The following is a 16297-nucleotide window of genomic DNA, read 5'->3' as shown; positions in this document are numbered from 1 at the left end:
CAATAAATAATTCATCTTTTTTTTTAAAATGAATATTTTAGTATTTTTTTAGGAATTAGAGCATCTGATGAGCTCTGGTAAAATGCCAGCAGTCTTACCTAAAGCTTCAGATTTTGATCAAGTCTAGGGTTCCACTGATTTGTAAACAGATTGGGAGACTGATTTACATGTTTAATCATAATAAAGTTAATTGGCTCTGCTTAGAATATTATATGATTCTTGCTTTGTGGTTCATGAATTACAATATTGAGGTCTAAACTACGTATGAACCCAGTTTTGGCTTATTTAATAAATCATGCTTTATGAAACTATCATGGAATACAATTTGTGAATCTAGTCAGTGACTCTGTAACTAGATGTCAGTGATGCTTGATCTCTAATTTTAAACTGCCTTTGCAGTTGAGGATTCTGTGGCTCTTTACTTCAGAATAATCCATGTTGAATTCCGTGGCTTCTGTTCTGAGTACATTAGATTATACTGTGCGCTATGCAAATTAGACCAAATCACTAGATCTAAAAAGCTGCTTTATGTAAATGTAAAACAACAATTTTTCTTAACTTCTCCAGAGGATACTACAATTATTACCTGAGAGAATTTTCTATCGATGGCATTTTCATAGCATAGGTAAGTATACTTTTAAAGTCCAGATTAATAAGATTTCATATTTTGCCTTGTGGTGCAGTTAAGGCAAAAAGATGTTGTCATCTTTTTTCTTAATGGGAAACAACAAATTGGATTGACATGTGATATTTTACACTTTGCATATTAGATTGTTTTTTTGTATGTTAAAATGTTGAATGGAAGATATTGGAAGTAATCTTTATAATCTCTTGTCTTTATCTCTTTAATTTGATATTTGAACAATTAGTTTGCTATAGTGGAGAAACCAATGATAGTTCAGATATCATTGCATCTGAATTGTTAAACTGTTACGTGATGATAAGGTGCATCATCTAGATTCTATACCAAATTGTATTGTTTTTAATCAAAAGTTTGGAAATGTATTTGTTGTTGAAATGGTTACCTAGTTAACCGGAATGAATTCTATTGGGTGTCAGTAAGTTCTAATACCTGTATGGAAAACTCTACAAGGTATCTTTTAAAAATCACAAATGAAAATAAATGTGAGTAATAAATTTATGAGAACAGATAATTAAATGAGCATTGCTTCAAGAGCAGTGTTTTTTCTTAGAGGTAGTTATTTTAACTTACTTACAGTATTTATTTATTTAGTACAATTTATATAGCCATCAACAATTAACTGTGTCACAGGGTTACTTAACTTCCCAATTTGTACACTTGGAAAGAGCAGCCAAAAGGCAGCAAGAGTGCAGTCTATCTAACCTTGGGAAATAGTGTACAAATGGCAAGTGCAATAACAGAAAAGGCATGCTTCTTGGGTCCCACTAGATGACCTTCTTTTATGGATGGGACCTCAAACTGGGTAGAGACAATCAGAGGAAGACAGCGCCCCATATATCCTGGCCCTACAGCATACAGGAATTCATAAAAGTGGGGACCAATATGTTGTTGAATTACTTCAAATGAAAGTTATTTTAAATGGTTTGATAAAATATTAAGAACTTTTTATAGCAAGGGCAAGTCTTAGGGTTTTTTTTTTTAAAGCGTATCGTACAAAGGTAGGAAATTTAATTTTAGCCATAATTCTATTGTATTTCCTGCATTGAGAGCTGCACAACATATTTAGAAAGTTTGAACAAAGTAAAATTTTAAGCCATATGCATGTAAATGTTTTTTATTATATAGTAGTTATAGTAATATATAGTCGTTTTTGGCCACTGAAGGCATTACTATTTTAGTTCTTGAATTTACATTTATTTTTATCGACCATGACTAATTGTAACTAATCTTTAATTTGAAATTTTCCTAATCCATTTTTCTTTATTTTAGGGTCAGTTTTGAAGAAACTTTTGCACACTGGAAACTGCCTTAAGGTATTTTAGTGCTTGCTTAAAATTCTGCATTTCTCTAAATTCATATTCATAACATTTTGTTTGTTAGAAGAAGATGATTTGTTAAATACAAGGCAACATGTGATATACTATTTTCATATATTTCACTGCTTTTTGGTCCTAGTTGTGCCCTTTTGATTGTCATATCTGGTTGTATATTTTTGTAGAAGCAATCTCCATGTGGCGGGAGGAGGCTCAAAAACATTGCAAGATGGCAATTGCAGCAATGTGATTTGAGCACACATACCCCATTTGTGTGTGTACAAATGCTATACAAAGTGTAACTGCCATCTTCCCCTTTTGTCATATATATGCCTGGCTGCTGCTGATATTACTGCTATTTAGTATCAATAAGATTAGTAGTGATTTATGGGCCCTATTTTGGGGGGAGGCTTAGTCTGATAATTTTGTTTATGCCAACAGTATTTGAACCATCTTCTTCAAGCCAAATATATTTCTAGAAATACTTATTTATCTATAAGTACTTATGATCTATTAAATTATGGAAATTCAAATTTCCATAGTTTAAAATCTATTCAAAACGTTTCACTTGTTACTGGATGGAATTTTGCATTTGGTCAACAGTATTTATTTGCAAATTGATCTAGTCATAAAACTTATTAATTGTGTTCTTGATTTGTAATAGTTTAAACAGGGTGTAATCAAAATATACAGCATCATAAATAATATTTGGTTGTCATTTTCCAAATATGAATATTTTCATTTTACTTCTCCCTGTTACTCCCTCTTTAATGAGAAAATATGGTTAAAAACTTAAATTGTCCAATTTGATTTCCAGGAGAGTTTGGACAATGTATTGTCTCTTCGACATGCCTCTCTCCTACCCCTTTTATTATAAATCTTGTCTCATTTTCTTTCTGAGCTTCTTCATCCATTAATTCTTTGTCATCTTTGCTCCTCAAGCTTCTTCTGCTCAAATCTCTGATGACCTTTAAGTATGCTGCTCCAGATAAAGCTCAATGTGCGACACTATTTGCAAGGTTGGGTCACGGGGATTATTGGGATTGCTTTCCTTCCACCTTCCTTCTTGCAGTGTAGCAGTGCCCTTGCCAAACTCCTTGACCTGCAATTAATTTAGCAGTTGAGTTCCCCAGTTCATAGTTTTTCAACCTGCTTTCTCTGATCCCAGAATGAGATGGCTCAGAAGTTCATGGTCCCTATAGAAGTGGTCCAACTTATTCAGAGCCCAACTCACTCTGCATAAGTTTTGTTTTGAGACAATAGCATCATTATCTGAGTTTCACATATGTTAATCAATTAGTCCCTTCGCCCTGTATCACACCCACTTGGTCCTCTAACTGTCTGCAATTGCCCTACATATCAGGGAGGTGGGATTCAATCAGCCTCCCCATTGACTAATGAACCCAGTGAGGTTTAGAGGGAACTCAGAGGGTTTTTTGAAACTCTGATGCTCTAGTAATGGCTTGGAATGAACATGAGACAAAGGCTCCTTGGAGTGTGTGTACTTCTGTGACCACAGTTACTGCAAGATCCCTAGTTTACCAAGAAACTCTAGAAGATGAAACAATGGAAGCGATGTCTAGAGCACTGCTGGCGAAAGATGAAGAGCTTGTGTTGATCGTCCTGTATAGTTTGCATAATCAGGCACATTTTGTCAAAGTTCTATGAGTCTCCTTTTTGTTGGATGATATATAGATGGTTTTTCTGGTGTTATGGGTGGCTGCAGGATATCTGTACTGTATTAGGACTTACTTATGGTGATTAGAACAGCATGGTGATTTTACATCCCAAGGTGTTTTTTCAGAAGGCAACGGGACTTTCTTTGTTTTGCTTGAAGATGTTTCACTTCTCATCCAAGAAGCTTCTGTAGATAGTACTGAGACAGCGTTAACTGCCCTTTGGAATAATCTCTGGAGGCTGTCCTGATTCTCCTGGATCACTTGCTGGTTTACCATCAACCATGGTATTCTTCAGAATGGTTTTAAGATTTAAGAGTTGAGGAGACTGTTTTGTGGTTGTTTACCTTCTTCCTGAGTGATCAGTTGCAAATGATTAAATTGATGTTTTTGGAGAGTGGGTAGAGGAGGTCTAACTTTTGCCCATATATGGTAGTGCATGGTTAGAGGGATGGATGGATGGATTTATATAGATAGATAGATTCAGGTATATAGATACCTTCATGCTCCTACAAAGTCATGGCCCCAACTTTATGGTTGCTGACTGTCCAACAATTTTTTTGTGAATTTTTGATAAAGATGAATATATAGTGATTTGCAGTTTGTTCTTGTCTGTATGCTAATAAATATTACACATGAATTGCTTATTAAAAGGAATTGGTAAGCAGTAACATTAGTCAAACCATATTTGGGAAGCTAGTATGCTTTGTAAATATATAAAAAACAGACTTCCCCTTCAGTTTCACCCATTAAAATGCCTCACTCATGGGATAAAAAAAGACACCATATTTCTCTTCCTGAAAGTTAGATTGCATCAGAAAAGGCATTTAGAAGAGGCAATTGATAATCCAATTGAATGTCAGTTGGCAACATTCAGCAAAGAAATATAACCAGTGAACTTCCTGGTGGAATTGAGCGAAGAGAAAAAACTAATTTTGAATTCTTTATTGTAATGCAATCCATAAGAAGGATCACAAAATATGTGTTAATATGCTTAAAAGAAAATTTGATTTGGTGCAGAAGGAAACTAAAGAATAAATCTTGTGTGAGAGAAAAAAATCACGTCACCAGAAACAAAACAAAAGACATAACGTTTGGAAAGAAATTGGCAACCTGTTAAGAGCAGCTGAGACAGATTCAAAACTACCTCTGCAGAATATCCTTATATGTGTAGAGAATGAGCAACCTCTAGTGGCTCTTATAGAGAAATATTTAGTAGAGTAAAAGCTGAACGATTAAACTGTATTTGTACAGCCTGAAATCCAAGTAAGATTTCAATGTTATTCTAAACTAAATCCAGGACTTTATTTTCCTATAGCCATTGTTTGTTATATTATTTATTACCTTTATTTTCATCTTCACTTAATATAATCTCTATAGTTTTCTTTTCTTTTTTTTAATTTTTAGTTTTGAAACGGTGGTAGTCAAGTTAAGTTTTATTGTCATTTCAACAATATACAGTACAGTACACAGTGAAATGAAACAACGTTTCCCCAGGACCAAGGTGATACATCAGACAACATAGATAAAAAATAAATAAAAAAGCAGGACACAGAGCTACATATAACTCTAAATCTAAAAACTTAAAAGGGAGAAAAAATACACAAGCTAAAAAAAATACACAAACTAAATACACAAAAAAAATACACAAGCTAAATACACAAGTAATTATGGTTCCAGTTTCTTTGCGTTGTGGAGTCTGATGGCTTGTGGAAAGAAACTGTTACACAGTCTGTTTGTGCGGGCCTGAATGTCGTGTGTTTCTCGTGAATTTATGGTCCAGTGAGAGATAAGCCTATTCTGTTTGGTTTTTGTTTGGTTCTGATTTTTTCATTAGTTTACAGCTGTTCTATATAACTCTTAACTGAGAATTCTAATTTGGTATTGGATCCTTCAGCTGACATTGATCCTTGCTTAAGAAAAACTGAGTAGAAGATGAAAATACGTTTATTAAGGAATTTAATTTGGTCGATATAAGGAGATAAAAGAGTCAAGATACTTGTAAAAACCTATCCTGGCAAATGTTCATATTTGGATTTTTTTTACTATTTTCTTGATCCATAGTTAATAGGTCAAGAATTGTGCTGTGTTCTCTATATTGATCATGACTATTTATGATTTTTGGTAACAAATGTTAAGCTGGTGTAAGTTGGCATTTTCATATGTCACTATTAAAGGATCCATAATATACTAATTAACAAAAAGATTTTGCAATTTTTTCAAATAAATACCTTGATAAACAAAAGGAAGATTTGGTATTTACTTAAATTTTATATACAGCATATAGGTGTATATGTTGTGTGCAAGAAGAAAAGCAATCATATCACATTAATTAGGAAATCAAAGAAATTATTGTTGACATTGTTGATGACACATAATATGAGAATTGTGTGGTTTGTAAATCTGCTAAACTGACATAACTAGCCTTGTCATATAGAATTTTCATTAAAATCTGAAATCTGATTATGAACTGGTAATTGTATTTTCATCATTTTTATTTTAAAATTTGATGGTTTCTAATACATGTTTTGTGAATATTTATTTTTATACTGATTTTTTAAATATGCCTTCTTTTCAGATAAGATGTGAAGGAATACGGTTATTTCTTCTTTGGCTGCAAGCTCTCCAGACTAATTGTGCAGAAGAGCAGCTGTTAATTTTTGCTTGTCTTGTGCCTGGTTTTCCTGCAGTTCTATCTTCAAAAGGTCCATGTACACTCGATACCCTCATCAGTCCTCCTTCTAGTCTTCCTAATGGTTAGTTATTATATTCTTCTGATTTTTTTATTAGATTTCTAGAGAGTAAAAGTTACTTGCTCTGCTAATGAAATATTAGTCAATTGACATCAATTGAAGTTTTAAATAATGGTTGTAATTAATGTGTCTATAGAAAAAAGTTTTAAGCAGTAATTAAAACACTTTTAATTATTCATTTAGGAAATCTGTGTTCCTCTCACTTCCTTAAAATAAATATTCTGCTTTTCATTTTGCGGGTGATATTATTAGGCTCTGATATAATGTTGCAACAAGTTATGTGACTACCGATTGCCAGCAGTTTGGCAGTTCGAATCTCACCAAGCTCAAGGTTGACTTAGCCTTCCATCCTTCCGAGGTCGGTAAAATGAGGAACTAGCTTTTGGGGGGCAATATGCTGACTCTGTAAACCGTTTAGAGAGGACTATAAAGTCTAAGTGCTATTGCTATCTATATATCTTCCATGGAGTTTGGTTTCAATATTGGTGCCTGATTATAGTACCTAGTTGGTCAATTGTGCAATGTTTTTGAAAGGGAAAAGTCATTGTCCAGGAAGTGTGACACACCTTTGATTATATGTTTCTGGTTTTAGCTGGGAGCCATAAGAAACTGTGTTCTCCGGTCTTTCTAATTGTCCAATTTGGTTCAACAGGTTGGCCATGTTACAAGTCTTGTCAGCCAAGGAATGTGAATTACATAGCAACCAGATATATTTATTTTATATTTTATTTTTAAAAATTATTTGTATGTTTTTATGATGCAGAGTCAGATTCACTCACAGTCACTTACTGAGATGGGTGACTGTAGAAATCAAATAAATAAATAATAAATTAACAAACACTATTCTGTTCTTTCTGTCTTATAGAAGATTATTTTTGGAAACTCTTTTACTTTTTTGTATTTCACTGAGTGGTTATTGTAGTTTGAGAATTGCTTGAATTAAACACTTAAGATATTAAGCTTGCCAACCAGTTATGGGCATTACAAAAGACAGAGTATAGAGCATATAAAGGGTAATGAGTGTAAATTGGTATTACTTTGTGTCCTTGCCAATGTGTTATGCCAGTATGTGTGGGCTAGCCCAGAAAAGCAGGTGGAAAAGCAATAGCTTTTTTTCACAGTTTTTCAAAGCATTTATTTTTCAGTTGCACTAGGGTACTTTATGCATTTATTCTATGCAGTTTCTTTATAGGCTCTTTGCTGGACAATTGAAGCTGCTGTGCTATTTGTTCCTCATTCCTAATGCCTTAAGAGAGTTGAACAGGGAATACATTTATGAAAGTGAAATCCTTGAAGGTGCCTAGCTAAAACTTGGCAGGAATTACTGTCCCGTAATTTTCATTCCATTATTATGCCAAAAAATGAAGCAGCTGCAGTCATTAAAAGGATGTTTCCCCATCACATTCTATGGTCCAAGCTTTTAATTGAAACTCAGAATTGCTTAAATTGAATTGATTTGCCTTTTAATCTTAAAGTAGAAAATTGAATCATGCCACCTGCTAAAGTTTGGACTGGACCAGAGCTTGCTAAGACAGGTTTGTTACATACATAATTTTTTGATATATGAAATGTTATATTAAATATTAAAATAGATCTTGTTTTTGATATAATTAGAAAAAATAGTTCTTGATATATAGCATAATTAAATCTTTGACTGAACTGTTTATGGTGGTATATTAGTAATGTAGATTTTCCCAAATCAGGATGAAAGTCATGATTAAGAAGAAAGCATAGAGAGGGCTAGGAAGCAAGGTGGATAAAAATCGATTTAAAAAAAAATTAAATAGAATTTTTTAAAATTAAATTTATTTTAATAAAATGCTTTTGAAGTAAAAATCTATCTAAAGATAGTTTTCTATTTAAAATACATTACTAATGTAGTTTATTCAGCATGAAATGGAGCTTACGTATATAGCATGAGACTGTATATTCTGCAATATTTATATTTTTGGTAAACTCATTCAATGAATCCAAACGCTGCAAGCATGTGCTGCATTGATGCATTCACGCAATTTCACAGTAACCATGAGATAAATCATAAAACAAAATTCAGGAATATTCCTTTATCCTATTGTTTTTCAATTCTTTGTACACTATAAACTGTATGATTGGTTGAAGAAAAATGCATCTGTACCATCAGGCTCTAAGTGTGAGGAGGAAGGGCAAGCAGTAAAAATGAAAGTGAAATCTTAAGCACCTTATAAATGTAATATTAAAGAACACCTGTCATTTCAGATCCATCATGGTAGCACCTGTTAGCTGGCATCCACTCACCTGCTGCCTGCCCCATCCCTCATCTTGTTGTGTCACTGCCACATCACCAGCCATCCCATTAAAGTGAATGGGACTGTCAGCAGCGGGTCAGAGGAGGAGCCACTGTGGGATACAGATGATAGTTGCTCTTTAAAAATTATGATTTAAATCAAGCCTTTTTACGACTGATTTAGATAATGATTTAAATTGTGATTTAAATCACCCTGCTAAGACAACAAGTCTCCTATTAAGTATGTTAATGCAAAGGGGAGTGCTAGATATTGCTTGTTTAGAAGAGCCATTTGGAAGAGTAAGGGCCCTTGCTTCATTATGCTTGCCATATTTTATCCTTATGCATTATGTTTTATTGATTTAATTATAATTTCATTGTTGTGAGCTACCCAGAGTTATTTAGAGTTGGTGGCATACACATTTATAAAAGGTTGTTGTTGTCGTTGTCCACACAGTCATTGAGGTGTTTGGACTGGATTTGGCATTTTTATCTACCTATCAAATCCATCCCAAATGATCTGGGATAGGCAGAGGTTGTTTGATGGTGTTAAAGGCCCTAGAATTTACCGGTGTGGCATGGAAGCTATCAGCCTGTGGCACTGCTGAGGTGTTATGGAAGACCAGGATGCTTCAATAGCGGCCTTCAGCTCTTCTGCATTGTTCTGTCTCATGTCTCTCATCTTTCTCTTGGCAATGCCCCATAGATTCTCTATGAGGTTCAAGTCAGACAAGTTTGCTGCCAATCAAGCACAGTAATCCCACAGTCATTGAAACAGGTTTTGGTGCTTTTGGCAGTGTGGGCAGCTGGAAAATTAAGTCAGCATCCCCATAAAGCTAGTCTGCGAAAGAAGCATGAAATACTCCAAAATCTCCTGGTAGACTGCTTTGTTGACCCTGGTCTTAATGAAGCACAGTGGTCCAAAGTCTTGTTGCTCAGTGGTCCAAAGTCTTCTTTTCTGATGAGAGCAACTTTTGCATCTCATTTGGAAACCAAGGACCCAGAATATGAAGGAAGAATGGAGACGCCAATCAAGCACAGTAATCCCACGGTCATTGAACCAGGTTTCGGTGCTTTGGGCAAAAGTTGTTTTGTCCAAGCATGGTTAACTTCAGCTTGCTGCCCAAGGACTGAGTTCAAATCTTTGTGTAGCCATGCCTCCTGCTCCCTCCAGGAGCTCAGTTTTAAAAACTCAGTCGCCCTAAAAGGATGCAATTGGAGAGTTTCCAGACCTTGAGCAGCAAATTGAACTCTCCATATAGTTAGTGTAGCCTATTTTTTCTTATTTTTGTATTAGCTTAGTTGTAGATCTGTTAAATTTATCGATCACTGTAAAGTGCTTGTGAGTGCGTGGGACAGGCGCTCGGAGCGCGGCGGCCTTCCGCGACCACCACGGTTGAGGCTCCACCGGGAGGCTCGTTGGCGGCTGCTGACGAGCTCCGAGGGCAGGTAGGTAGTCAGGACCCTCAAATTCGCTGCCAGGCCTTTAAATTGTCGATCGGAAGCTCTACTGAGCTTTCCGATCCGCAGGCAGCTCCCCGGTGCGCTCTGTAGCTTGCGGTGGCCATTTTGGAAGAGAAAAAAAGTGGCGTGCTTCATTTCTAGCCGTTACTTTGCCGCAGCCTGCTCCCAAAGCAGATCGCCGCCAGGAGGACCTTGATTCAGGATTTCCCCTGGGTCGCCAGGCAGGATCTCCCCCCCCTCCCCAGGAAGAACGTGTGGGCGGCAGCAAGGAGTTTGGCTTTCTTGGGCCGTTCCTCGCTTCTCTAATACGCTGATCTGCATTGCCTGCAACTTTGAATTTGCCGCCAAAAGACTGCTGATTCCAATTGAGTTCCGGCAAGGCCCCATTCCCATCTGGACTGGACTGGAGTGAAGAGGCCTTCCTGCAAGGCTCTTACTTACTGGGACCAGTTTCTTCTAAAGCTCTTCTCAGGGCAAAGAGGTACCATGGCCACCAAGAACATGGCTGAAGCCAGAGACCCAGCTGAGCCCCCCCCCCCCCCCCAGCAAGCGCAGCAAGACCAACCCTGCTGCAAAGGGAGACAGTGCAGGCTGCCCTGCAAAAGGGAAACAGTCTCAAGCCAAAAAGACCTCCAAAGCTGCAGAGAAATTGGCAGAAAGGAGACAAAAGGTCCTTCAGAGACAGTTCCAGAAGGCTGCTAGTGCACAGGCCGTGCAAAACAGAATCCTGGCAGTTCCACCAGTTTTTACTGATATTCCCTTGAAACAGACCCAGCAGGAGGGCCTTCCTGATTTAGCTGAGAAAGGGGATTTTGGTTTTTCCAGTAGAGTGGAGGGAGGGGTCACAGAAGGGTTAACACAGCCTGATTGGTCCATTTGACTGAGAGAAAACTTCTTAACCTTCGGCTTCTCCCGTTGGTACCCAGTTTCCTCTCAGTCGGTCCAAGACTCAGGTTTGGTTCCTAGTAAGAGTGTTTTATTGTGTTCTACTAGTCAGTATTAGTGTTATTTGTATATTTGGATTTTTTTATTTAGAAATTTTTTTTGTAGTGGGTCCGCCTTGCAGGGCTGTTGTTCGGCTGCCCTCAGAAGGCTGGGAAAGTCAGTGGGGGGGGCGTTAGCTTCCTCCCCCCTCCTCAGGGATCGCTCCGGACTGGTGCCTGGGGTCTCGGGTGTGCCGGGCGACCCTGCGTTCTTTAAACTTCCTTTTCTGTAAGAATCGCAGCGCGCTGGGGCTTTTCGGCGCGAAAGCGACTAATCGGCTTCAGATTCAAACTGCTTGCTTCCCGGGCCGGTTACAGCCCACGGCAGCAGCGCGGAATCGTTTTTTTGGCTTTGGAGGGCTCCTCGTGGCTTAGGAGCCCAGCGGAGGTCTGGAGTACTTTTCTGGGAAGGCAAGCTTGCAAGTGGCTGCTCGCAGGCGATAGCAAATTAAGGGCGAGGTCGGCGGCCATTTTTAGGCGCGCTTTTGCTGGAGCACCGCCCAAAGAAGCTGGCGGCCATTTTGAGTCACGTGTTTGGGGCTTGCAACACGGAGAGGCTGAGAAAAACGTGGCAGTGAGGTTTGCAACTTTGCCGGAGGCCCGGAGCAGGCGATCCTCACCAGCTGAAGGGCCATTACTACCAAAAAGAATTCGTTCTGGAGCACGTGAGTGGGGATGGCAGATAGAGCAGAGGCCCAGCAGGCCGCGCCGTCTCAGGCAGGCGAAGATCAGGCTGAGCCCACTCCCCCAGTTAGGCCTCGGGTTTCTAGGCCTTCGGCTGAGGACAGACCTTCAAGAGGGATGAGCTCAGGCGATCCAGGGCTATTGAGAAGGTCATTGAAAGAGCTGAGAAGAGACAGGCCAGGGATCCTAGGCCTAGATCCAGATCCCCACGCCCGGTGGCTTCCTGCCCTTCCCCACCTGTAGCCAGGGGGTTCAGCCCTTCCTCTTCCTCTGCTTCACCATGCAGATCTGATAGGAGTCAGGAGCGGGGGGCCCCTCACTCTCCTTCTGCTTCCCTGGGGCCTAGAGAGGCAGATAGGGGGGACCCATTGGAAGGTACCTCTGCAGGTCCCGTTAGGGGTAGGAGATCCAGCAGGACCTATGTGGCACCAGACTATGATTCAGAAGGTGATGAGGAGGATCTAGAACACCTCCCTGAGAATCTCAAAAGACTAATTTCTGCAGCCATTTCTAGGGGCATTTCTCAAAGGGACAGGCCTTATCACCACAGTCGAGTTACTCCCTTTAGTAGGTCCAGATCTAGGGCTTCTTCCCCTTCCCTCATGAGTGAGGTCTCCTCTAGGGGGGAGGCACGGAGGGATGATTGGGGGTTCTCTGAGGAGGAGGATGCGGCTCCTGAGCCGCCTCGCTCTTCCAACCTTTTCCTCCAGGCCATGTTCAAACCATTGCTTAAGAAGGCTAGGAGGACCACCAAGGTGGGCACGGGGGACCCCACAGTCCCACCGCCCACGGATCCAGACATGGTCATGTTCTATGCAACGGCCACCAATAAGGAGGAGATTCCTGCTCCTCCTCTTTTCTTAGAGGTGGCTACTAGCCAATGGGCCCGTCCTTCTAACTTTTCCCCCCCAGGCAGCAACGACCGTCGCGCCTACAACATGGAAAAGTCCTTTGTGCAGGCTATTCAGCTTCCGGTTATAGATCAGCCCATAGCAGCTCTAGTCTCTTCTTCCCCGGTGGTCTCGGGGGACGCGGCAGACAAACTTAAGCCAGAGGACAAGAGGGCGGAGCTCACCTTACATAAAAATTATAAGGCCTCAGCATGGGCGGTGCGGGCGGCAGCTGCCGCCTCGTACTTCAACCGCACAACGGTTATGTGGCTCCGCCAGCTTCAGGATCACATTCCGATCCAAGATGAGCGCGTACACCAGGATTTAGCTAAAATAATGGCAGCGTGTCAGTATTCGGCTGATGCGACCCTAGACGCTGTTAGATTTGGTTCAAGTGCCTTGGCCACCTCTGTGGCCTCCGGTCGGCTCCTGTGGCTCAGGAACTGGCAGATGGACTACAAGGCCAAGTGGGACCTGGTGGCTGCCCCCTTTGCAGGTCCAAATTTGTTCGGGGCCTCCCTAGACCCGATTTTGGTGGAGAACAAAGATAAGAAGAAGGTTATGCCTACATCCACCAAGAAGGCAGAGTCCCGTAGTCACCCCTATCGCAGACCCCAGTTCAAGTCCTATGACAGGGATCAGGATCAGCGATACCAACCATACAGGCAGGACAGGTCGTTCAATAGGCAGAACTTTCAGGATCGTTCTAGGTATCAGCCGCAGTCCAAGCAGCCCTTTCGAGGGGGGGGCGGCCGTCCCTTCCGCAGAGGGAAATGACTCGACCCCGAGTCATCCCATCGGAGGCCGCCTGGCACTGTATGCGGACGAATGGGATCGGATCACATCAGACGGTTGGGTCAGGGCGACTGTCCGCCACGGTCTAAGGTTAGAGTTCCTCTCCAAGCCCCCGAGTTTTTTCAAGGTCTTCCCCCCGGCTCGGGATCTGGAACGCCGTCGTCTCATGGACCTCACTGTCGCCCATCTTCTAGACATCAGGGTTGTGGAGGTCGTTCCGGAGCCGGAGAGGGGTCTGGGCTACTATTCACACCTGTTCGTCCCAAAATCCTTGGGGGGTTGGAGGGCAATCCTCAACCTGAAACGCCTGAACCGCTACCTAGTCTACAGGCGGTTCAAGATGGTGTCCCTAAAATCAATCCTGCAGGGCATTCGGAAGGGGGATTACATGGCCTCAGTAGATTTGACGGAGGCCTATCTCCACGTCCCCATCCTTCAGTCTCACCGGCGTTATCTCAGGTTCTCTCACCGGGGCAGGCATTACCAGTACCGGGCTCTTCCGTTTGGTCTGGCCTCAGCTCCGCGGACGTTCACCAAGGTCCTAGCAGCACTGGCGGCTTACCTACGTTCCATCCCGGTGAGACTTCAGTGCTACTTGGACGACGTCCTCGTTCAGGCGGAGTCCCTTCCCAGAGCCACGTCGGATCTTCGGCTGACAATCCGTTGGCTTCAGGCGTTGGGGTTTTCCGTGAACTTTCCCAAGAGCCACCTGTCCCCATCCAGGCAGATCCTACACTTAGGGACAGTGATAGACTCTGAGTCAGGGAGGGTCCGCCTATCCCCAGACCGCTTGTCCAGCCTACGCCAGCTGGTCTCCTCCGTGCGAAAAAGAAGGTCTGTTTCCATCCTGACCTTGTCTCAACTCCTGGGGAAGATGGTCTCTTGTATAGGGATAGTGCCCTGGGCCCGGCTCCACCTGCGACCTCTCCAGTGGGCCTTGATTCCAGTCCAGAGAAGGATGATGAGCAACTCTTTGCGGCCAGTTCCTCTACCAGCGGAGGTGAGGCTCTCTCTTCGGTGGTGGATGTTCCCAGCGCTGCAACAGGGAGCTTGCTTTTGGGAGCCCGAGAGAGTCACCGTGACGACGGATGCCAGCCTCTTTGGCTGGGGGGCCGTGATGGACTCCGACATGACCCAGGGACGTTGGTCTGCCTCGGATCTCCGCCACAACATCAATTGGCTGGAGCTGAAAGCCGCAAGACTTGCCCTTCGGACTTTTCGTCATCACCTGCGGGGGCGCCATGTCCTCCTGCTCACGGACAATGTGGCGACAAAGGCCCATGTCAATCGCCAGGGGGCACCCACTCCCGTTCCCTTTGGCGAGAGGCGCAGTTGTTGGGCTTGTGGGCGGAGAGACACTTAGCATCGATAGTGGCGGAACACATCTCAGGAGTGTCCAATCTTCAGGCGGATTGGCTGAGTTGCACAACCCTGGACGATGGAGAGTGGCGACTGGGCCCGGAGTTGTTTCGGAAGATATGCAGCAGATTCGGCACGCCCCGGGTGGATCTGTTCGCCTCCCCCGACAACGCTCAGCTGCCGCGGTTCTTCACCCGTTTCCAGTCTCCGTCGGAGGAAGGAGCGGATGCTCTCAGGAGCCGGTGGCCCCCGGGCCTTCTTTATGCCTTTCCTCCCCTTCCCCTCGTTCCCCGTACGATAGGGAAGATAGTCACAGAGAGGGCTCTCGTTATCCTGTTAGCCCCGTACTGGCCGAGGAGACCCTGGTTCGCGGACCTGGTCCAGCTGTCAGTAGCAGACCCCTGGACGATTCCCCCAGGGGAGGTCGTTCTGAGTCAGGGGGCTTTGCATCACCCAGGGCCTCAGTGGCTTCATCTGACCGCCTGGCTCTTGAACGGGGGATCCTGAGGGGGAGGAGACTATCGTCGGGAGTTATAGCCACCTTAGAGGCGTCTAGGAGGCCGTCCACGGTTAGGATTTACAATGCCACATGGAAGGCGTTTGCGAAGTGGTGTGTCCCATTGGGGTTGGATCCCTCTAGGGCTACCGTCCCGGACGTATTGGAGTTCCTGCAGAGGGGGTTAGAGGACGGTTTGTCGCATAATACGCTCCGGCGACAAGTGGCGGCTTTGGCCACCATTCTGGGGGGGGGAGGGTTCCCCTACCCTTTCCCGTTCTCCCCTGATTAAGCGTTTTCTAAAAGGGGCGGCTAACATCCGTCCGCCTCCGGTTCATAGATTCCCGACCTGGGACCTTACCCTGGTCCTCAAGGCCCTGACGGGCCCCCCGTTCGAACCGCTCAGGACAGTGCACATGCGCCTTCTCACTCTTAAAGTGGTGTTTTTAGTGGCCATTACATCGGCCAGGCGCATTTCAGAATTGGGGGCCCTTTCTTCTCGCAGTGATTTGTGTATAATCCACCAGGACAGGGTTGTCCTGCGTTTGGATCCTTCGTTTATTCCGAAGGTGAATTCTCAATTCCATAGGGCACAGGAGGTTGTGCTTCCTAATTTCTGTCCAAATCCTTCCAGGGATCAGGAGTTTGTGTGGCACAGGCTGGATGTCCGCCGCGCCGTCCGCATATACCTGAAGCGGATGGAGGGCGTTAGGAGGACCGAGGCATTGTTCGTCTCTTTTCAGCCGGGCTCGTTAGGGCGCAAGGTGTCTTCTTCCACTATTGGAAGATGGATTAGGTTGGCCATAGTTGAGGCCTACGGTGCCTCTGGGAAGGTTCCCCCGTCTGGGATCACTGCCCAGTCCACCCGCAGTGCCGCTACCACTGCGGCCTGGGCTACCAGGGCACCCTTCGAGGATATTTGCAGAGCGGCCACTTGGGCCTCCCCTACACCTTTTATTAGGCATTACCGTTTGGATG

At 43.1% G+C, this 16297-nt stretch overlaps 1 protein-coding gene across 2 annotated transcripts in view; it reads left to right on the top strand.

Annotated features, from left to right (window-relative positions):
* RALGAPA2 (Ral GTPase activating protein catalytic subunit alpha 2) overlaps positions 1–16297 on the top strand; it is a 192922-nt gene that overhangs the window by 15734 nt on the left and 160891 nt on the right. For both annotated transcript variants that reach the window (XM_081950241.1, XM_081950242.1), the window contains exons 4-6: positions 568–625; positions 1913–1956; positions 6211–6388. In XM_081950241.1, coding sequence (XP_081806367.1) covers positions 568–625; positions 1913–1956; positions 6211–6388 — 280 coding nt within the window. The remainder of the gene's footprint in view (positions 1–567; positions 626–1912; positions 1957–6210; positions 6389–16297) is intronic.

The sequence above is a fragment of the Natrix helvetica genome, assembly GCF_964273705.1.
Source record: "Natrix helvetica genome assembly, chromosome: 4".
Lineage (NCBI taxonomy): Eukaryota > Metazoa > Chordata > Lepidosauria > Squamata > Natricidae > Natrix > Natrix helvetica.
This window is presented reverse-complemented; position numbering and strand designations above follow the sequence as displayed.